The 23,744-nt window shown below is 35.2% G+C and overlaps 1 protein-coding gene across 1 annotated transcript in view; it reads left to right on the forward strand.

The window, feature by feature from the left end:
• Window positions 1–20,618, forward strand: part of SLC16A7 (solute carrier family 16 (monocarboxylate transporter), member 7) — a 28,484-nt gene extending 7,866 nt beyond the window's left edge. The window contains exons 2-4 of the mRNA XM_010006292.1: window positions 13,920–14,063; window positions 15,606–16,418; window positions 19,611–20,618. Of these exons, the coding sequence (XP_010004594.1) occupies window positions 13,920–14,063; window positions 15,606–16,418; window positions 19,611–19,882 (1,229 nt within the window). The 3' untranslated portion in view covers window positions 19,883–20,618. The remainder of the gene's footprint in view (window positions 1–13,919; window positions 14,064–15,605; window positions 16,419–19,610) is intronic.
• The last annotated feature ends 3,126 nt before the right edge of the window (window positions 20,619–23,744 follow it).

The raw sequence follows: 23,744 nt of genomic DNA on the forward strand, positions 1-23,744 counted from the left end.
ACTGCCAGATGGCGGAATTAATCCCTCCTTATTGTGACATTGCTATGCTTTGACTGTATGTACCTAAGTAGCTGAATCTGTTGTGATTTGCCTAGTCAGAATAGATGTCATTTATAGAGTAGCAAGTAAATAAACAAAGTGCAGGGTGTTTTACTCGTGGATATTCAACTTAGACTGTCTTTGCAGGAACAGTTCCATCCATAAGAAACCAAGGCTCTTTAGCTATTACCATGAAACATGTAATTAAGAAACATAAGGTTTTAAAGCCTGTGCAAAGAAGCATGATGCTAGTTATGGTAAAATAAGATTTTTAGTCAATAAGTTAGTTTATCTGGACATGTGTCCAGCAAAATGCAGTAAAATGCAATAATTAAAGTAAAATAAATACATTCTTGGTAAAGGACCTTAAGTCGTGTGCTACATATGGCAAATCTGCAGTTTTATTTGCATTTATAGCCAATGTTCTGGAATCCCAGTTTGGCTAGTGACACTGGAAAAAAGAAACAATGACAGTAGGAAACCTTACAGCAGATCCATTACTCTACATAGTGGTGGATGACAGTTCACTGACTATCTTATGCTCTTATCAGAGACATGTAAAATAACTGCCTGGGACTCTATTCCAGTTATGGTCACCAAGGTGCTAATCCTGCAAATTGTGCATCATTTTACATAACTAAACTTCTCACCTGCTTAAAGTCAACATCTAAACATGTATATATGTGGATGCAAATATGGTTATCCACAGGTGTTTGTAACATCACGATCTCTTGACAGCATACCATCAATGACTTAAATGTTCTCAGAGGCACTCATTAAAATCTCATTTTTAGTTATGACAACCTTAAAAAGATGTTATCCATAAATGTTTAATGTCTTTTCTCCCAAATAAAATATAAATAAGATAAAGAAGATTAGCTTTGAGAATTTATGGTATTTGAGCAAAACTGGCAGAATTCACTTTATTGAAGTAATAATTTGATTAAACTTTTGCCTTATTTGTCAGAAAGCTTATCTCTGTTTCATAAATAAAAAGGAAAAATCTAAGGACACAATGCAATATGACCTGAAGTATGAGTCTCCTAACTTCAATTTTAGCTTATTGGCTTCCACAGAGTTCCAGTGCTGCAAAGTGCATCAGAGAAAGAAGAATCAGGCCCTGTGACTGTAAGGATTGTTCTAATTATTCATTGAAGCAACAAACTATGTAGCAAAACACTTTCAGGTAGTGACCTGAAATTTTATGATTCTCATGTGAGAAGAGAATGCAGTCAACGTTAGAGATGGTTGTAAGGAGCTGATGGCCTTCGTACTAATTTTTGATTAACACATTTTTATTGCCATGGAAAGTTACAGTTTATATATATATAGAGAGAGAGATATATATATTTTTTAAAGAAAGGAAAAAAAGAAAAAAGATAAAAAGATGTTTATCAAAGAAACCCCACACACCTCTCTTTCATATGGGCTGGACCTGCAGAAGGACATCTCCCAGAATGTGATGGGGCAACTAATCTCAGAGTGAGGTTCACTGTGTGTTTAGTGACTGCATAATGATAATGAGTAACAGTTCAGCAACTGGGCTTATACAAAATTTAAAAATTGTAGAGTTGTATTTTTTTAAGACAGTTTGGCAATTGAATGCAATATAGTACCGAATGACCTGAAACAAAATGTTACTAATTATTTTGAAAAACTAAGAGGAAGAATTAGATCATAGGAATAACAGATAGTTGTATTTCTAATTTCTTTGCATGACAGAATACATTTGAGGTATTTCCAAGTGACTTATTTGAAGAGTTTGTATTAAACTGAAAATTCTAAGACTTGAAATTTTTATTTCAGCTTGACAATAAAAATGAATGCTGAAGCATAAGAATATTTAATGCAATGCTAATCCTATGTATCATTCCTTAAAAATCAAATAGCATGCCACAAAGATAGTACATGTGAGAGTGATCCTCCTGTCTTTCACACAGCACCATAGCTTGTATCTGTGCAAAGGGTGTGCAAGGTTATATAAAACTTTGCCATTGTGATTTAGAAGCTTTTCATATTTACTTACTCAAAAGTAAATAGTAATCTGAGTGCCAAGGACTTGACCCTATGCTCAGAGAAACAGCAGAAGTGGTATATAGGATTAAGACAAGAACAAACTATCACAGAATTTATTCCAGATCATTTCTCCTGATGTTATAAAAAATTTACCTGGCAAGGTGTTGATATGCATATTGCCTAGATCAGTCAACTTTCTAAAGCAATTTTTTTTCAGTAAAATGGATTAAAACTCACTAAAGAAACATAGTTCCTCCTGTGGGAAGAAAATAATTCTTTCATTACTAAACCTAAGTAATGTTCTCCTATCAGGCACACATGTTAAATCCTTGCAGAAGTGGGTATATTTCATTGGATTATTTTAATATTTTCTGGCTGAAGAATATCAGCATAACTCCTTAGATGAGTGGTGAGTCCAGGAATGAATGATACATAGGCAGCATCTGTAATACAAATAATGAGAAACCTATCTCTTAATAGGCATTATTTTGAATTTATGATGCATCACAATGTTTATAAGTAAGCTGCTTGACAGTGAAGAATAAGGTTTCTGACAGTGGCAGGTTGTTTTATTTCTTTATACTATGTAACACATGAGTCAGATTCAAAAGCCACACAAATATTATCTTCAAGTGCAGTAAAATGGCACTAGGCCACTAAGCCAGTTCATGTTGCTTCTTTCACCAGAGCTCAAATATTATTTGTTCATGTAAGCAGACCCAATCTAGACTTTACCCCCTCTGCCCCACCCCCATTTCCAGAAACCCTTCTTGTTGTCCTTGATAACCCTCACCAGATTTAATTCCAGGTGGGCCTTAGCTTTCCTCTTTGGAACCCTTCATTCTCTGACTACATTCCTGTATTCCTCCCAAGAGGTCAGTCCTGTTTTCCACATTCTGTAAATTTCCTTCTTCCCTTTATTTTTTTTTCCTAAAGATCCTTACTCATGCATGCAGGTCTTCTACCTCTGCTGCTTGATTTCTTCCTCATAGGGATGCACCAGTCTTGTGTGTGGAGGAAGTAGTGTTTGAAAGTTGCCCAGCTCTCATGGACATCCATACCATCCAGGGCCCTGACCCATGGTATTCGTCAGAGTAGATCTTTGAAGAGTCTAAACTTTGCTTTCTTGAAGTCCCGTGCTGTAATCTTACTTATTTCTCTACTTTTTCCACACAAAATAGTAAGCTCCACCATTTCATGGTTGCTACAGCCAAGGTTGCCCCCAACCTTGAAATCTCCAACAAGACCTTTGTTTGTTAATACCAGGTCCAGCAGCACACCTCAACCAACTGCATCATAAAGTTATCGACACTCTGCAGGAACCTCCTGAACCACGTATGCCTGGCTGTTGTGTTTCTAGACAATATCAGGGGGGTTGAAGTTCCCTGTGAGAACCAGGGCCTGTGATTGTGAGGCTAATTTCAGGGCCTTTATAAAGGCCTCGTCAGCCTCCTCAGCCTGATCAGGTGGCCTGTAGTAAACACAAAAATTCCCCCTCTTATGCTTCTAATTGTTACCACTGACAGTCATCATATGGATTTTATTGGGTAATATTAAAAATAAAATTACAACTAAAATAATTATAAAATAATATTTCAGAAATCTTTTCCTATGAATTATATTTTAATCTTAATTATACATACATGATAAAAAGCAAATACATTTGGAAATAATCTTACAAAGTTATTGCCAATGACCTAAATATGACGACTTCTCAGGACACATCCAGATTTATATTTCTTGTTACATATATTCTGAATATGTAGATGATATTTAATGATCTACTCATGATGCATAATTCACAGTAAGTGGCCCACAGAAACATTATAAGTAGTAGGCTGAGTATTTTCAATTTGAAGTTTAATTATACAGTGCAAAATTGAGACCAGAAGGGAATACAATAAAGGAGCCACTGGGAAGAAGCATGTATCTTGTGCTTTCTCTGAAATTATATATTACTGCCTGTAACTATGTATAAGGAATAATTTCCAAATTGAGTTAGCTATAATATTATTCTGGAAGAAAACAAATAAACTGTAGAATGATGTGCAGGGTAAAAATGGAATATTGTATGAACATTAATATGATGGGCAATTTGTAGAAGACAAAGAAATCCAAATGACAATATTAATCTTCGCTGAAGTTGGCTGCATTTTTCACAGTGAATGCATTATATGAAAAATATAATTATTTGAGTTACAGAGAATATACCCTGCATTTACAAGAACTATAAGTAGCCTGTGCAAAGTCTTCTGAAAGTGTTGGCTATGACTTTCTCTTTGTGATGTCTGCTAGGCTTCCGAATGACAAAATATGTTTTCTGCTTCCAGGAAAAGTAGCCACAGATTTTTAAGAAGGTGTATAAAACCAATGAATGATAATAGGGAAAAATAAATAGGAAGTGCTGAGTAAGGAATATTAATGAGTGTTGTGTTCACATGTGCATAAACAGATTTATAGGAAAGACAGTTATTTCTCAAAGAGGAAGAAAGGAAGGGAATATTTCTAACCAGCTAATAACATAGGTTATGAAAATATCTGTGAAGAATTAAAATAGATATTTGCAAGCAGTATTTGTTTTGTGGGTTTTTTGTTTGTTTGTTTATTTGTTTTCTTTCTAATGATTAGCTCTCAGATTAACAATGTATCTCTTATTTTCAAGTTTCTATAATTGTACTTGAGACAATGGGGTAGTTTAACCTCTGTCTTTTCAGTTTTATGATCTGGAATGATACAGAAAATCGTCCTTCCTTTTTAACAGCAGAATATACAGAACTTTGACAATCTGTTTCTCACAGATAGCAAGCTAATCTGCTTGGGAAACACTCAAAGTAGTGAACACTAAGCCTGCTCAGCTACAAGTTTTCAAGTTATTTGAACTCAAAAGAGTGAGTTTAGAAGCTTTCAGGTGAAAAATACTTATAAATGGGATGAATACTTTTTCTTATCCCAGGAAAAAGCAACTAATTTACATAATTAGAAATCCAACAGTCAGATGAGGAAAAGTGGTGGGGGTTTTGTTTGTTTGTTTTTTTGGCATGTGTATATTTGTGTAAATATGTAGTCTCAATGTCTGGTCACAGCAGTTTTTTAATAAGATTATTTTTGAGACAGAAAAAAACCAGTAGAAATACTGGATAGCTATAAATGAACTTGTAGTTTTGGTTTAGTATTAATTTTCCTTGGTTCCCTGAAGGCAGACATATTAGGTAACATTTATTTTAATTTATTTCAGAAATGTGATGCTTCTTTCAGTGCAAGTGCTTAAACACAGGTATTACCAAATTGAAGTAAGTCTTTCACTTGCAACCATCTGCAGAAAAAGAAGGAACAGACATTGTGATAAATGGATAATACTTCAGGGATGAGACCTCTGGAAGAGAACCACTAAATATTTTCATGCGTCCTGAAATTGCTGGTGAAAACCTCAGAAGGATATAAATTTAGTGAAGTTTATTATTAATACCTTAATATTGACTACTGCTATAGACAATTATATTTATTAATATTTATACATTAGTATTATTATCTTTACAGTGTTTCTGGAGAGGAAAAAAATGAGCAAGTCGTTCTTGGGTTTTTTCATTTGAAGGAGAAGTAAAAAGCACAGATTCATTGTGCATGACAAGAGTAATATTATTTAAGTGATATCCCAAACATATTTTTGGGGTCTGAAAAGCTGTTTAAAATTTAGATTCACATGAGTCTTGAAGCTCTGAGGTGTTAATTGCTTTTAAACACTAAGCTTTAAAAAGCTTTTTTTTTTTGCTTTTTTTTTTTTTTTTCTGCAGGAAACTTTAAGTCTTCTAAACACTTTGTATTTGCCAGTGTATTTTCTAATGTTCATGTTGATACACTACATGACATTTACTGCTTAAATTACAAGGTAGTTGCATCAGTTTTCTGAGAAGAAAAACAGATTTTTTTCTGAGAAGGCTCTTGGCAATGCAGATATCATGTGCTGATGCCATTTTCAGCTATCCTCATTACAGAGGCACGCAGGCCACTTTGTGAAGAATATGTGCCTCGTGTTGCAATGTCTATTTATATGCATCTCTCATAGGTGGTTTGGATCCATCTCATCATTAGCTTGCTCCTTCCTCTCTGCTTTCTTGTTTCTTACCTTTTTCCAAGTTGAAAGACTATTTTTTGCAAATATCTATGCATGGGATTCACTTTGTAACAGTAAGACAAATACAAGGAAAGTTAAAAAAAAAAATGCTGAAGTGTTTTGCTGCATCTAGCTAATTTCAAAAGAAGTATCATAAACCATCTTAGTCTTCTGCTTTGTGGTCAAGTGTTTTAGCCATCATAAGAAAAAAAAAAAAAATCTGTAGCAGAGCATGCAAAAGGCAATATAAAACATTAAAATATATTCATGTAAATAATAATCAGCATGGCTACTCCTTCATTAAAAGCTGAGCAATTTTCCAACTTTTTAAAATTCATAGATATAGAGTAATTTGCTCACTTGAAGATATTTTCTAAATTACATGGTCAGTAACTCCATACACATGCACAACCTGGCAAATAAGGCAAAAACCTGTAAGCCAAACAACAGCTTTAATCAAAATATGCAGTTCCCTTGGTTCATGTTTCTGATGTGTCACTGGAAAAAAAAAACAACAAATAAAACCAAACAAACCACAAAGTATCAAAACAGCTCAAGGACCTGAAATTTCTACACAAAAGCAATACTTTTAGAGCAAGCACCAGCAACCAATCGCTTATGTAAGAAAATTTTTTTTCACAGAAAGAGTGGTCAGACACTGGAATAGGCTGCCCAGGGAGGTGGTTGAGTCACCATCCCTGGATGTGTTTGAGGGTCTTTTGGATGTGATGTTGATGGATATGATTTAGGGGAGAACTTTGTAGAGTAGGAATGATATTTGGACTTGGTGATGCCAAGGGTCTTTTTCAACCTGAATAGTTCTATAATTCTATGGTTCTGTGAGTCTGAACATTTCAGGAAAAAGACAGCTCTTACTTGCAGCCAGGCATAAGTTTCTGAACTTGAGTTCAAAATTATCAGCTGTAATCTTTTGGGAGAAGGAACCATAAAGAAGCAGCCCATGTGTCTGAAGTGCTCTACCATCAGCCAGGCTCCTATGGGTCACCACACACGTGATTACTGTATTTCTTATTTAAAGTCCTAAGAAATATCTGAAGGTCAAATTAATCCTCATTAGTAATCAAAATACAGAAACTTAATGAAATTCAACGATCCTTCAGGACAGAAGCGAGAATGTGTGCATCCAGAGTAAGGACACTGAGCAAATCTAGTTAAAGAAGGGAAGTGGTGAGCAAAGTGTGATGAATGGTTGGACGACCGACTGCTTACTGCTCAGCATGCTGTGCTTTCAGCTGCTGAGCTACCTGAACTCATAGTTTAGTGACCCTAACTCAGTGTTAGCCATTTTTTTCTGGTGATATTTTCTGCAAGAACATTTTTTTTCTCTTTGCTTTCTGTTAAGGTACTATATTATCTAGGTTTATGGAATCAGTGCAGCCAGTTTTAAATGTTATTTGAAATGAGGAAAAAATACTGCCAAATGCAGAAACTACAGAGAAAGCTTTCAAAAAATTGTTGAAAAATGTTACCATCATTGCTGCTACACTAACACAGAGGATATGTCAGAATCACAGGATTCCATTCTCAGAAATGTGCTAAAGAATCTAACACAAAAAATAGTTGCATGACATTTTAATATTCAAATTCATCATTATTTTTCTGGGCTTTTTTTTTTTTTTTTTTTTTTTTTTTTTTTGTCTACTTTCTCTAAATGCCTATCCAGAAGTGCTAAAAGTATTTAGGCAAAGGTACTTGAACCAGAGAGGACTCTCACTGAATGCTCTGTATTTTGACTTAGTCCTACTTGAGAAAAGCAGCATATTTTTTAACTGCTTTACAACTTAGTGAGCAGGTTTTAAAACATGAACAGAATCAATTTTGAGTTATTTTTCCTCTGGATACCAGAGATAACGTTCTAATAGCAGTACTAAGTACTTGCTTAAATAGTTCATGGTTGAAGGAGTTGTTTGAAAGTGAAAGATAAAAGCTGTACTTTAGCAAGAAAAAAGAAAAAATGAGAGTGAGAAGGAAAAATGAGGGTGGGGAGGGAAAGTCTGAATTATATTAGCAAGTAGCTTATCCTAGTGTTAATTCTTGGAGCTCCTTGGGCTTTTCCAGCCTTGCAGGAAACATAAATTAAAAAAAAAATAAAAATAAATAAAATAAATAAAGCTGGAGTGGAAAGATAGATGCATTAACTCTACAGCAGATGGCTGAAAATGTACTTGTGTTTAAATCACTTGACAGGGTGCAATCTACAATATTGCATTAGTGCAACTTGAAATATTATTATGGAAATAAATGTCGTATTGTTCAGACTGAGTCATTTCAGGTTTCTTTGAATCAATGACACTATAAACACTGTATGACACTTTCAATCTATGTTTTAAAAATTACGTTTATGTCAAGAAGGTTCATCTCTTGTTCCATACTAAAAATATTGGAGGTAGCAAAATAAAAGCATAAAGGTACTGGCAGTATGTTTACCAAATTACAGATGTGAATGATCTTCCATTCTATCATTTTATTATAGCAGTGAGTAATCAAACTAGAACAAATAAATTCAATAATAAAACCTAGATTAAATGAAACAAAAATTTAATTCCTACAGTGAATATAAATATAGATCCAAAGATGACTGACCTCATTATGAACATGAAAGAAAATTATGGCAACTTGATACTGCTACAAACCAATCCCTACTATTGTAACCATTTCGACTAGTTATTATACATCTAAGGTGCAGAATAATTTTTTACTTGTCACAGGAAGTTGTGTCTATTTACAGCAGGACTATCTCAAGTAAGTATATGTATATATATTCATTTTGGCAAGAAAAGAAAAAAAAAAGAAAAAGAGAAAAGGCAGCAAGAGCTATAGTGTCCTAGATTCTCTTCCTCATAAATTAATGGAGTGTTCCTAATACATTTGGACTTATAAATGTTATTCTGCCTGAGAGCTGAGCAAGATACAGATTTTATGTCAAATAAATCTTCCTTTATTCTATTTCATAGCCTCAAAACTGATCTACCTGTACTATTACCTCAAGGTGTTATGAAATTGAAATATTGTTATCTAGTTTGCATCCTTTAAGCTTTTAGAGATACTACGTATAAAGTTGTTGCATTGTATTGAGTCAGATCATTTTTACAAGTATTTATTTTCTTAGGGCTGAAAAAAGCAAATAAATAGATAGATATGTGTGTATCTCTGAGAATGTAACTATATTGGAAAGACTATTAAATTTATAGTGGACAGTTTGAGCCCTCTATTCATTTCCACAAAAATAGCCAGCAGTACATTTATTTTAAAATAAACTTCAAAGACTGAGCTATACTTAAACCATATTAGCAAAATAAACATCTTTTAAGGGGAAAAAGTGATTATTTCTTCAAACATCTGTTTTTTATGTGTACTTATTATTCATTTATGTAGTTGTTTGTATTGCTTTTCATTTATGACATTATGGCTTAAAAGAAGAGTGAAGATTTAAATGGTTATTGAAAAGTTAAACTTGGAAATGAGAAGAAAATATTATTGCTACCATTGTTATTATATGAAATAATTAATGTCATTTGTAAGCACTGTATTTCTTCAAAGAGGTCTTGGTATTCACTGAAGACCAATGAAAACAGCTTTTTCCTCACATTTTGCACAATTACAGATGTGCAAGCGAATGTTCTCCTGAGCCATCAAAATACAGTGTAGGTGTTACATTATTATCATCTCTGTATAAAAGATCATAAACAACTCCCAAATGAATGAGCCAGATGTCTGCTCACATAGCTGAAATTACTTTTGCCACTTTTCCATTGTCATTTGACAAAAAAAAAAATGTGAAAAACAGCTATTTTTGTTGTTGTCTTCTAAAGCATTTGTGTCCTGCTTCACAGCCCCTCCTGAAACAGTTCTTCAGTGGCACTGGTTACAGTTCTGTCTTACTCCTTCTCACAGTCTGGTCATTTGCCTCAGAAAGATATAAAACAAAAATACAGCCAGGAGACTGTTAGTAGATTATGATAATGGTCTTTAACTTGGTTTAGGGAGTGTATAGCCTTTTGTGGCTGATGGTTTGTAGGTGCTAAGGGAGAGATCAGAGTAAGTATTCTTGTGAGCTTCCTGACTTAACATCTGTTATGTAGTTACTTCAGGCTTTGGGAAACTAGACTCAGAGATCCAGCAGTCCTCTAGTGCATTAATGTGCATTAATGTATAGCATGATTTTGGCAGTGTTACAGCTTAATCTTCCTTCTACTAAAGGGAAGAAGTATGCAGGGAATATAGATAGATGCTGGAATGTGAGCATTGCTTAAATAATTGTAGAATCTGTTAGATCTGAAATAAAATTTGTGCATGGCTATAAAACACATGATGTCAGACAAACAGCTGGAATTTATGTAGATTCATATACGTTAAAGTATGAATATACATCATTTTATAATACTGCAAAACCAAGTATATACAAAGATGTCACAAGAATATTTTTAATCTACTCATCAGATTTGAAGGGTTTCTATATAGCTTCCAGAGTAATCTCAAACTAACTTTATGGCTTATGTAACAATTAATATTTCCCACATGCACACATTTTAAATAAAAAAGCTGGAATATACTAATAGAAGACCCAAAAAGTAAACGGAGCTGTGGTGCTAAATACACATCACTAACTGAAGGAAAACATCTCAAAGAGAATATGATGTTTAAAGGAATTTTAAATTCATACTACATTCCAGATTTAGGTAATTTGAAAATATGACCATCAGACAGCTTTGTCTTTCTTCTGGTATCTTCATCCACTGCTTACCTAAATTAATATATCCATATTTGACTTGTAGCTAGCAGGTCTTGTAGGTGAAGCTAACATTACATGCTTTGGTCAGAAAAGCTGTATGTTACAGAACTGGCCTCACTGCCAAAGTTAAGATCCACAGAGGTCCAGTTTTCTCGCTCCTCGTAAGAAAGGATTGATGGAACAATGTTAAAGAATATTGTTATTGTGGTCAATACTCTTCTGGGATAACTATTAGAACAGAGCTCATCTTTGTCCTTCACTATGTTTGGAAAGCTTTGTCAATGCTGTGCAATGCTGGTTTTTTGATCCATAGTCTCATTGCTAACAATATAGCAATATTGCACAACACTCATTTTTGAATGCCATTCCTCACTTCTCACACTTGTGTAAGGAGAAAAGAAACAGGTTGCTAACAGGTCTGTCTACAGCAGAAGTGAAGTATTTATGCAAGAGTACAGTTCCAGATGCTGCATGTAGTGAATTAATAAAATAGTATAGTCAAATAATTATGTGCTATGATACTTATTTCCTACATTTTGCTCTAAGGATCAGAAAAGGAACATTTTAAGTAAGACTATAGCAAGGCAACGTTTAATACAGCTGCAGTTTGGGGGGAGCTCAGAATGTTAACAAATATTACATACATTTTTAATTTACAATTTTATTAATACATCCAGAACTAGAAAAGAATTTAGTAAATCATTATTTGGTATGATAACAAAACTTTTTTTTTTTTTTTTTTTTTTTCCCAGAAAAATGCCTTACATTTAATTTATTTTCAAAAATATAAATATTAATTTATATTGGCGTGGAACTTTTTGAGTTAAACAAAGAGATCAAGTTCAAAGGGGGTTTTTGGCCCAGAGGAAATATTTGTATTGTTCACATATTTCAAAAGGACTTTCTTTCTAATTCAAACATGAGCCAAACTACTGAATGTCCCAACATAGCCCTCTAAATAAAAACAAAACAAAACAAAACAACAATGTGATTGAAGTCTTACATTTAATTTATTTTCAAAAATATAAATATTAATTTATATTGGCGTGGAACTTTTTGAGTTAAACAAAGAGATCAAGTTCAAAGGGGGTTTTTGGCCCAGAGGAAATATTTGTATTGTTCACATATTTCAAAAGGACTTTCTTTCTAATTCAAACATGAGCCAAACTACTGAATGTCCCAACATAGCCCTCTAAATAAAAACAAAACAAAACAAAACAACAATGTGATTGAAGTTATGCTTCTGCATAATTATGAGAACACAAGTTTATTAAGACAGGAGAAGTAAGTATGATATGGTTGGAGAGTGTTTGGAGTGTAATTTGCCTGTCTTTCATGTTTCACTGCTCTCTTCCTATGATCTCAAAGGAGAAACCCCACCTCATCACTGTTCTGCTTAGTGTTCCCCCCAAATGGAAATTAGTAGTGTTAAGTATCTCATAATATAAGCTGTCAGTGAAATATTTTAGTGCTTCATATGTGATTTAAAAAATTTTAATAAATTTCTGGGCTATTGTATATTTGATGAGCCATTCTGTGCTGTGGATTTTGAGTCAGTTGGTTTCGGTGTATGGTTATGCTTGACTTGCAGTCCACTGAGCAGCAGAACCTGGTCTTCTATGTTTATATGTCTGTACGATAAGCCCTAGTGCCTTCAGTCTGAGCATTCTTTACCTTCCCAGTAAAACAGCCACCCTGTTTATCCTCTGTGCCCCCTCTTACCTTAAGTGTTACAGCTGCCTGGGCAAGAAGATAGATTGCTTTTACTGGCAGAAAGCTGAGTGTATTGGCAATTGTCTGTGCTGTCTGGACAGGGACCTCATTTTTTAAACAGATGCTGCCCTAGGCTCCATGTGACCTAAGCTATTTAATGAATTCACAGACTCTAAGATCTAAAATGTTTGGATTAGGCTTTTTTTCACATAATGGAGCTTCTGGCATTTATTCCTTTAGATATCTACAAAGAGAGAAACTTACAACTGTTACTAGTACAGTGAATGATTTACAGTGAAATCAGGTGTAGATCTTGTCATTCTGCTTTATGCTGGGTGCCTGCTTTATCTTGATTTTGAAATTTTTTATTATGGGTTGTTTGGTTTTTTAAACTGGATAAGTTTAGTTATTGCAAAAGTGAGACTATTTGTAATAGTTTAGGCCAAATACAGTGCCGTCAGATGGTATGCGGACTTACCTAAAGAGCTTTGACAACCGCTTTATCTTGATATGTAGCACACAATCTATTCTAGACATGGTCGTTTAAAAAACATATAATGCATGTAATGCTAAATTGCACACTAGCTGTTTGTTTAGTATGCACGTAATTACACCATAAACTGAATTGCACTTGAAACCAAAAAATGGACCTGTAGTAATATTTTCAAAGTTTATGTGTCTTTATGCTAAAGCATGTCTTATATTTTCCCAGACAACTTGTAATCACCTTATTGCCCATTAACACTCCTTTCTGGATGAGGTGAGGGAAAGTGAGCCTCAAGGACCAGAGATTTACATTCTGTTTTGACAATATTTTCAAAGCCTATGTGTAGTTTTAGGTAGAAGAAGTCCAGCACAAGCCACAGTATTAAGGTCAGTTTTTAATTTGGTTCCCTGGAGATTCTTCTTGCTCTCTGAAGGGGAATTTTGATACTTGTCTCATACTTGAAATTGTTCAGAAGTCCTTGCATTTTCAAAACTTCCACTGACCAATGTCAGTACTGAGAGCTTGTGAACTGCAACCATCTCTCTTGCTCGTCTGATGTCTTTAATCTTTAATTTTATCTATCTCCATAACTAAGCAATATTTATATTGTCATGGAGGCAATATAGTCACATCCTGGATCATGTGTCTGCAAACTCACAGTGTTTATAAGACAAATCGGTATAGAAACAGCCACATATTTCATGGGATGTAAGAATAAAACATTACAATAAACCCTAAACACAAAGACATGTATGATGAGTTACCTATAATGTGCTATTGTGTTTTATTTCTACCAACAGGTCCCATAAGCAGCATTTTGGTCAATAAGTATGGTAGCCGGCCTGTGATGATAGCAGGAGGTATCTTATGTTCATTTGGTATGATTGCCTCCTCTTTCTGCAACAGTGTCCTGGAACTTTATATATGTATTGGTGTCGTTGGAGGTAAGAGTCTGGTTTAAAAGGGATTACAATATTCTATTAGATTATTTGTAATACTGTTTTAACAACGAACCTTACTGATTAAGATCCCACTGTGCAAGGCATTGTACAAGTGCAAACCAAGAAGGTAGCAAATTCAGTTCATTTCAGCTACCTGAATTTTTTCAATTAGCTTGTACGATGTTAAATTATTTCTTAGGATATTTCAGGAACAACTGATGATTTTATTCAATAAATGCTGTATGTAGGTACTGTTCCACACTGCACTGTAATTATGGTATAAAAATTGATTGGTTTGTGACAGCACTTATTACAGTAATTTGTATAGAATTTCACATTCATTCTTTTAGCTTTCAGTCATGTTACACTTCAAATGGGGTAGCAAAGGCTAAAAGAATTCTAGTAAAAATATGAAAACTAGCACCAGATTTCTGTAGGTTTTTACATACATATACTCTCACAGAAAGGTATAACAACTTACAGTTCAATAGCTTTCTATTTGCAATCTCCCATATCATATATCATCAAATGCCTGGATAGTTCCTAAGGCAATAAACTGAAGTTATCATAAAGCAAGTCAATCAAATACCTCCTTCTCAAAAGTTGTGGGTTTGTTTCAGGTTTTTTTGACTGGGTCCTCAGAATAAGGAAGGCAAGTGAGTAGAAATATTGGCAGATATTAAATTAATTATATGGTACTTGTTACTATATTCAAGCTTATCTTTATGCTGGGGCTAAAGGAGTACTTCTTTGTTCAGTGATTACTCCTTAAAGCTCTTATTTTTTACATCCAAAACTTACAGCTCACTGAGAGAATAAAGTCAGGGTCCAGGAATGGCCCTATCAGAGAAGAAAACACCTCTCCTGTGCCATTCAGTAGATGTATGCCTGCTTAGACATTATTGCCTAGATGTCCTAATACAGAGAGAAGGCCTAGTGGTTCAGCTTATACATGCAGCTGATGTGGTTGGGTGTTTGCTCCCACGCATATCCTCTAGAACTCTTCCACCCTCTGTAATGACTTCCATACCTGGGAAAGTGCTAAATGTGCTCCAAAATAATTATGCATTTTAATGTCCACTTTAGTACACAAGTTTGATCTTAAATAGGGCTGGAAATAAGAAATGAAATGTATGCAATTAAATGCACCCTGCATGCATTGTAGCTGAGGTGACATTTAATAACTTTAGTGAAATGAACCAAGAGAGAATTACATTACAGCTTAGCAAATATAAAAACGGTGAGTTAAGGCACTGATACTATAATTCTTCTGTGATTGTTGTAACACCACAAGGAGTTTTGGCTTTTATTGCTGTGTTACAGGGGGAAATGGCAGAATGCCACCATGACATAGTCTTGACATTAACACACATGTATAGCAATGAAGCTCGATTTCATTCTCTGATACTACTGAGTATCTATATTCATTGAGAATAACAGTATTAGATACTGGTCATCTTAAAAATAACTTGAAAGAGGTGTGATATGTTTGGTTTTTTTTTAGTGCATGACCTTCAATAACACTGTCTTTTATGTGTTGTTTAGGACTGGGCTTAGCATTCAACTTACAGCCTGCCTTGACCATGATTGGCAAGTATTTCTATAAGAAGCGTCCCATTGCTAATGGATTAGCTATGGCTGGAAGTCCAGTGTTTCTGAGCACACTGGCACCTCTCAATCAATTTCTCTTTAATGCATTTGGCTGGAAAGGAAGCTTTCTCATTCTGGGAGGACTTCTTTTGAACTGCTGTGTGGCTGGGTCACTTATGAGACCTGTTGGACCGAAAACAGTCCCTCCTGTGAAAAAAGATGTTGAAAAAGGAACAGGAGATGCTGCCTCGCACAAAACCAGCAAAAAGTCTTTTTGGCAAACTATAAATACATATCTTGATTTGTCCCTCTTCAAACATAGAGGGTTTCTGATCTATTTGTCAGGAAATGTCATTATGTTTATTGGTTTCTTTGCTCCAATAGTTTTCTTGGCTCCTTATGCCAAGCACAAAGGAATTGATGAATATTCTGCTGCTTTTTTGCTATCTATCTTAGCCTTTGTAGACATGTTTGCTAGGCCTTCAATGGGACTTGTAGCAAACTCCAAATTTATTCGGCCAAAGATTCAGTATTTTTTTAGTTTTGCTGTCTTTTACAATGGTGTCTGTCACATCTTGTGCCCTCTGGCAACAAATTACACTGGCTTGGTGATATATGCTGTATTTTTTGGGTTTGCATTTGGAATGGTTAGCAGCGTGCTTTTTGAGACATTGATGGACCTCGTTGGGGCTGCCAGATTTTCCAGTGCAGTTGGACTTGTTACAATCGTGGAATGTTGCCCTGTACTCATAGGCCCTCCTCTAGGAGGTAAGTGTCTGGTTTATTCCAATTTTTTGCAAACATTACAACATAATCTTGCAAATTATTATTGAATTAATATAAACATTGTTCTTAATGTTATTTAATGTTTTCTGTATGACTAGGAATGTCTTGAAGCCTCAGTGCACTGTGTCAGTTATTGCACTTTGCAATTGTAGATCCACATGAGATTCTGAAGGCATGCATTGCATGCATGTGCAATAGATAGATAGAGAGTATATCCCTACTGGCCCATAAATTCATGTGATAAATGCATGTTTTCCTGAGCGCAATCTTTGCAATCTTGATTTACGTGTATTTAGCTCCAATCTGCTCTTCACCAATGTAGTTCTTACTCTTTTCAATTGGTCGAATCCGCGGATCGGTTTTCCTTAAGATCTCACAGGGACTTAGAGTTTCTCTAACCTAATAGCTGCCAGAGGAGCACCCATACACCTTTAGTTTGTCTAAACCGAGAGTATTGGCATTTCTAGAGAGAAGAAACCTGTAGGTGCCAGAAAGGACATGGATATGTTCAGCAGCCCAGACAGGGTGCATGCCTGGTGGGATTTCACTGCAGTGTTGTTGAGCATTTAACCCTGGCATGATTGTGCCAGGGAAGGTCTAGACTGCATATTAGGAAAATTTTCTTCACTGAAAGGGTCATCAGGCACTGGAATAGGCTGTCCATGGAAGTGGTGGTCACCATCCCAAAGTTATTTAAAAGACGTGTAGATGTGGTGCTTAAGGATGTGGTTTAGTTGTGAACTTGGCAGTGCTAGGTTAACATTGATGATCTTAAAGTTCCTTTCTAATGAAAATGATTCTATGATTTCACACCACAGCCTCACTCTCAGCCAGTCCTTTAGACTGTTACTATAGCCAACAGATACATGTAAGGCAACTCAGAGAGAGAACCATCCTACATTGACTAAAAGATGGCAATGTTGCCAACTTCTATCTTTTGAGTGCAAGGGAAACTTAAAGGAACCTAACTTGGACTATATTAATAACTTTTTGACTTCTAGCACTGAAACTGATGAAGACTCTTATCTAAAGTATTTTTTGTTTGCTAGCCTTTTAGACAGTATTTAGTAATGATGTTAGTAAATTTTATAATCTGAAAGTTTCTGATTATATATGAGGCTAAAGAAATAGATGCTCAAGTCTTACTGAAAAGTGAATCTTACTGAAAAGTATCCGTTAAATGTGTGTGTGTTGCATTGTAAGCCTGACAGTATGAAAATGTAAAGATGCTGATATTACCAGCCTTATGAACATACACTATAGCCACATTAAAAGAGCCAAAAAAGTCAGCAAGACTGTTTGTGTCTAAAACCATTTATAATTATCAAAGCATTTTAGGGATTACTCTTACTATTTTTATGAAATTGCATTTTTGAGTGAAATTTAAAATATGCCAGAACAATTCCACTCACTTTAGTACGATAATATTTGTACAATTAAAAGTTTAATAGTCCTAAATATATTCCATATTACCCTCATCTTTTAACATACAAATTAATTTTCCTAATGGTCAAACAAAAGATACTCTTCTCACACAGACTCTTCCTGTGCCACCTAGTGGGGGACTGAGGCTGCTGGAGTCCAGCCTTTTCATTCAGGTTCTGAAATCTAAAGATATTTAATATTTATGGAGCAATAGCATATGCAACTATTTATTACTCAGTATATTAGTTTTTCAGAAGTTTTGAAAACCTTGTTTGTGCTATAACTGAGTAAATAATCAATTTTTGTTATTAACTAGAGACAACAATGGGGATGAGCACATGGAAAAGGCAAATTCCAGATTGACGAGTTCATATCCTTTAAAATATTATACTGAAGTAATTTAAATTTAAATTTTTAATAGTCAGTATTGTGAGGCTGCTCATCAATAAAAACCACTAAATCGCCCTTGTGGCCAAGAAGGCCAATGGCATCCTGGGGTGCATGAGAAAGGGTGTGGTTAGTAGGTCAAGAGAGGTTCTCCTCCCCCTCTATTCTGCATTGGTGAGGCCACATCTGGAATATTGTGTCCAGTTCTGGGCCCCTCAGTTCAAGAAGGACAGGGAACTGCTCGAAAGAGTCCAGCGCAGAGCTACAAAGATGATGAAGGGAGTGGAACATCTCCCTTATGAGGAAAGGCTGAGGGAGCTGGGTCTCTTTAGCTTGGAGAAAAGGAGACTGAGGGGTGACCTCATCAATGTTTACAAATATGTAAGGGGTGAGTGTCAGGGGGACGGAGTTAGGCTTTTCTCAGTGATGACCAGTGATAGGACAAGGGGTAATGGGTGTAAATTGGAGCATAGGAGGTTCAAGGTGAATATCCGAAAAAATTTTTTTACTGTGAGAGTGACAGAGCACTGGAACAGACTGCCCAGGGAGGTTGTGGAGTCTCCCTCACTGGAGACATTCAAAACCCACCTGGATGAGTTCCTGTGTGATGTACTCTAGGTGACCCTGCTCTGGCAGGGGGGTTGGACTAGATGATCTCTCGAGGTCCCTTCCAGCCCCTAAGATTCTATGATTCTATGATTCTATGTCTACAAATGTTGATTTGACAACTGGGAAAATTTAGAAAGAATGGCTCATAAAATGGAAGAATGGTTCAATTTTATTTTCCTTCTCATGACCAATTTAATCTCAGAAGTGTGGATGTAATGTTTAGGTAGAGACTTCAGAGTTCAACGTTCAGCAGTTGAGCATCATAGTTGCAGGAGCAAGCCTTTCTATCTCTTTCAACAGTCACAGGAAAGTAAAATTGAAAAACAAGGAGTTGATGCACAGTGACAGCTGCCTAAAACAGCACATACCTCTTCATCCTATTGTCTGCATGCAGCCTCCTAGAGTGTCAGACAGTCACTCCAAAACAATAAGAAACAAAATTAGGAGGTGAATAAAATAATAAGACAATGAAAGAACTAAAAAACTGTCTGTCATTATTCGTTAAGCTTTACTTACTTTGTTCTTCACTATTTTATCATTGACAGTGATTCCAATGACAGCTTCTAGCTTGACGAAAACAGGTTTTGTTAGAGTTCCAATATGTATGTTAGACTATTTGAACATATTGAAAATGCTTTTCTGCTCCTGCTTCAAAACCAGGCAATATATAGGTATTTCTCCTAGGGAAAGATCTGAATTGTATTGGGTGTGCTATTCTAAGGACTCTTTTTCTCTCTTGTCTTTGTATTTCAGGTTGGTTGGTGGATGTTACTGGTGAATATCAGTACATGTATTTTGTCTGTGGAGTGATCGTGACTGTGGCCAGTATCTGGTTATTCATTGGCAATACCATTAACTACAGGCTTTTGGCAAAAGAAAAGAAGCTAGAAGATGAGAAGCAGAAAGCTCTGAAGAATGCTGACTCAAAGGAAGCAGAACCATTAACAAACAATGAGAACGAAGATGCTGCCAGCAGAGCTGATAAAGCTCTTGAAGATCCTTCAGAAAGAGAAACTAATATTTAAACTGCAGTATAGCTCAGAAGGCAACATTTATATCTTCCATTAGAAATATGTCTACAAGACATAGGCCAAGTTTTGAGGTAAAAATGATCAGTCACAATATTGGATGGGAACAGATTTTTGCCCCACAGTAAGACTCTAAGTTAAAATAGCATCTACAGTATATTTATTTCAGTGATGCAAAATTGAGATTACAGAGGTAGTTACTCCATGCAAATGGTTCCATCAAACTAAGACTCTGGACAATCAAGAGTCAGGTAAATCAGACTATATGTAAAGCCTTCCAATGACAGTTTTGTTTTAAAAGTATATCTCATGCAAACGTATCTCTTACTCTTATTTGGGAAGATACTTTGTGTTCACCTTAGAGTATTGTTAAAGTTTGCTGAAATAATCTACCCAAACTGTACTTACTACTAATAGTAAAAAGAATATAAGCTCAAAGGTTTCAAAAGGGGTAGAATACCTGAGTAAAGCACACTGAAACTTTTTCTCTTTTTTATGCCCACAAGATCAAAAACATACATTATGTCTGTATAAAAAAATTATGATATGGTTGTAAAAGCTGAGGCTAGAAGATGAACAGTTGGTGGGCTGCATCTCTAAAATACAATAAACAGCTTTATTACAATATATTTCAGAATTTGTTTGCTCCTGTGGTAGCTGACTACATTGTACTTCAACATACACATTAGAACACAAAGTACATTCAGACCTCACTAATTCAAACTAAGCTAAAATCTGTCTGTACATAAAAAGGTTTAAAATCAAGAGTGACAGTTAGTTTGTTCAGTTAGGTATTCCTGTATGGTGGGAGGAATTGGACTGGACTGTAACGCCTTTTTCCTAAAGGGCCTACATTCAGAACCTGCTGATGTTAAAAGGATACTTACCCTTGGCTTTTGTGGCCTGGCTGAGTTTCATGACAATGACTTCAAAGTAGGTACTTGGGTTTATTGGCAAGTCGTTATTGTTTGATGGATCTATTGAGAGATTTAAGTTCAGGTCTTTGCAGACAGGTAACTTTATACCACTTCTCACCTACCTTTCCCATGTACTTAGTGAAGAGCTATTCTTCTGTAGTGTCAGTTCGAACACAAATGCTGCAAGGAACACTGACAGTGCCAACCTGGAAGCTTTCTACCAATATATCATTTTTGTGTAGGTTATTTGGTCTTGTGTTTACAATTACACACACATCCATATAAACTAAAATGTACACAATTGTTCATCTTCCTTTAGGCAAAGAAATCATAGGTCTACAATTTTACTTAACAGAAATTAGCACTGCACTTGAAAGCTAGAAGTGCCAGCTTTCGAAGGTATTAAGTAAAAATATTTACTCTATTTGTAGGTAAGGAAAGGTGCTATTAATTTTGGCAAGATGCAAATAAATGCCTGAGAAACTGTGAAAATTAAGAGTGTGATTGATAAAACATTGATGCGCTGTTTATACAGAATACACATACATTTAATTTATGGAAAAGAATGTAATTCATTTTAGCCCTCTTAAATCTCAAAAGTTGCAAATGTATTGGACAGACAGGTAGCTTTGTTAAACATTATTTGAAGCACCAATAAGAAAAGGGGAAAAAAAAAAAAGTGAAATCTAACAAATATGTGAGTGCATTTAAGAAATAATAGTGTACATATTATTTTCAGTATTCTAAAAATTTTGGTAGTGCTTGCATCTATTTTGCTGGGTTACCATCTTATATACTATGAACTTCCATAGTAATGCTGAACTTTTCCATTATCTGAACACCGTTTTGGAGGAGAAGCATCATGAAGTACCATGCAGCATGGTACAGAAATTAAAGTCTACTTTTTACCAAATTATATGCAGGAAAACCAAACACCTTCTGAAAGTCCTATAATCTTATAGGTGAATCAGCAACAAAATATGTATGTTTCAGAGTTTTGGGAGAAAATACAGGTTACATGCTCAGATTTGAGCAGTGAACTGTATAAAGGAGAATGATGTAGTCCCAGTAAAAATACACTTCCTCTCCCAGCCTGCAAGTTCAGAGAATAAATAAATATGTTGCACCTCCTTCCTAACCATAGCCCTACCAGCACAAAATGAGACCAAAGCTTTGCTCTGTTCTTGGCTATGAAAACATACAGGGTGAATTCCGACATCTATGAAGGCCCTATGTGCCCAGAGTCAGAAAGAGATGAGGAGTTTCATAGACGTGAAGCTTTCACAGAGTGAAGGAATATCAATTATAAATACTGAATTTTGAAAGACTAACTGAAATTTTAGCTAAAGAATAGTGGTCAGGAACATCACTGTGCTCTTAACAGCGAGCGGTAGAAAGGTAGAGATTATTTGAAAAGAGATGAACATAGGGGCTGAACCAAAAAGACTGAGGCAAAATTCTAAGTGCTCTTTGCAAAATATAATGTGATTAAGTACATAGAGTAGAAGGCAAGAAGTGTCAAGTTTTGACTTAAGTCTCTTGAAAATTGCTGTTGAATAAATAAGGAACTCAGAAGAAAGATTATTTTTAAAGGGTCTCAGGAAACATACAGGCAACTTACCTGTTCTATGCAGGATCACAGAATACTGCGCAGTATGGCATAGGAAATAAGGGAAAACCCAAGTTCCTCTAGTCGTAGACACATTTGACCATCAGTAACAAAAATTATGTATCTCAGAGGAAGTAAAAATTGATATAAACAGAAACCTGTGCAGAGCTACTTCTCTTCCATGTCTGGTCAATTAAAAATTAATATGAATGAACAAACTTTTTTACCTCCACTCACCAATGTGCAACTTTTTAATCCCATAGGGTAAAAATAATGTAGCAGGCAACTGGAGCAATGTGATGTATGAACAGAATCAAGGGAAACATTTCCTTACACCTCTTTCATTACTTTTCCTAATAATACTAGAAAAAAAACAAACCACCCCAAAAAAACAAGACAAAACAAAACCATCAGAATGTTCTTGATATTACTCAATATTAAGGAAGTTAAAATCCAGAGATAAATGAAGAAAATTGGAACTGTATCTATGCAAAAACTGCCTGGAATTAAAAAACTCTGTCTTCCAAATAACAGGTCCTAAAGGGGCAATTGCCTTGTATCGATAGCTCTTATTTCTAAAAGTAATAATAAGAATAAATTGCCTTGAATCAATTCTAGACTGAACAGCAAAGTAGTAAAATTAGTATAACTTGCCTTTGAACCCCTGATCATCACTCTTACTCGAACTGAGCTGTAATTTTTACTGCAAATCATTTCATCATTATATTTCTGCTTTCAGAACAAGGCCTGAGTATATTCCATCTCTCTAAATCCCCTTCGTGCCTTTTAAATACCTTGCCACCAGTAGGAACCACTGCAGGGTCAGGACAGAGAGGTACCCCAGCCCTACAATCAAGGAATGTTGTGGGAAACTGTTATTTTCTTCCCCAGTACCCACTTACGACAAATGTACTCTTAAAGATATACCAGATGCATCAATTATACACTATAGAGTCTGCAGGCTCTATCAGACAGTTCTTGCAAATCCTTAATTGCTCTTAATCTCATTTATACTAATTTATGTGTCATCCTCTTCATTTCTCGACCACAATATCACTTAGCCTAATTATCAAATTGCTCTTATTTGATCAGACAAGAAAAATAATACCAATTTTTTTAAATTAATAGGAAAGGGGGTAATGTAAATAATATTTTTCCTACTTAACATCAAGGTTAAATTTCAAGTGGTTTCAGACTAGACATCAGGATGCTTTTATCTCTTTAGGGTTTTTTGAAATTGCAACCTCTAGTAGCTGGAAGGTTCTTCTGTATTGCCCTTTCTAACTCCAGATAAAGACTTCTCACCAATAATTCTCAGTACTTTTTAAAGAAC

Source organism: Chaetura pelagica, unplaced genomic scaffold, assembly GCF_000747805.2.
Source record: "Chaetura pelagica isolate M959 unplaced genomic scaffold, ChaPel_1.0 scaffold108, whole genome shotgun sequence".
Taxonomy (NCBI): domain Eukaryota; kingdom Metazoa; phylum Chordata; class Aves; order Apodiformes; family Apodidae; genus Chaetura; species Chaetura pelagica.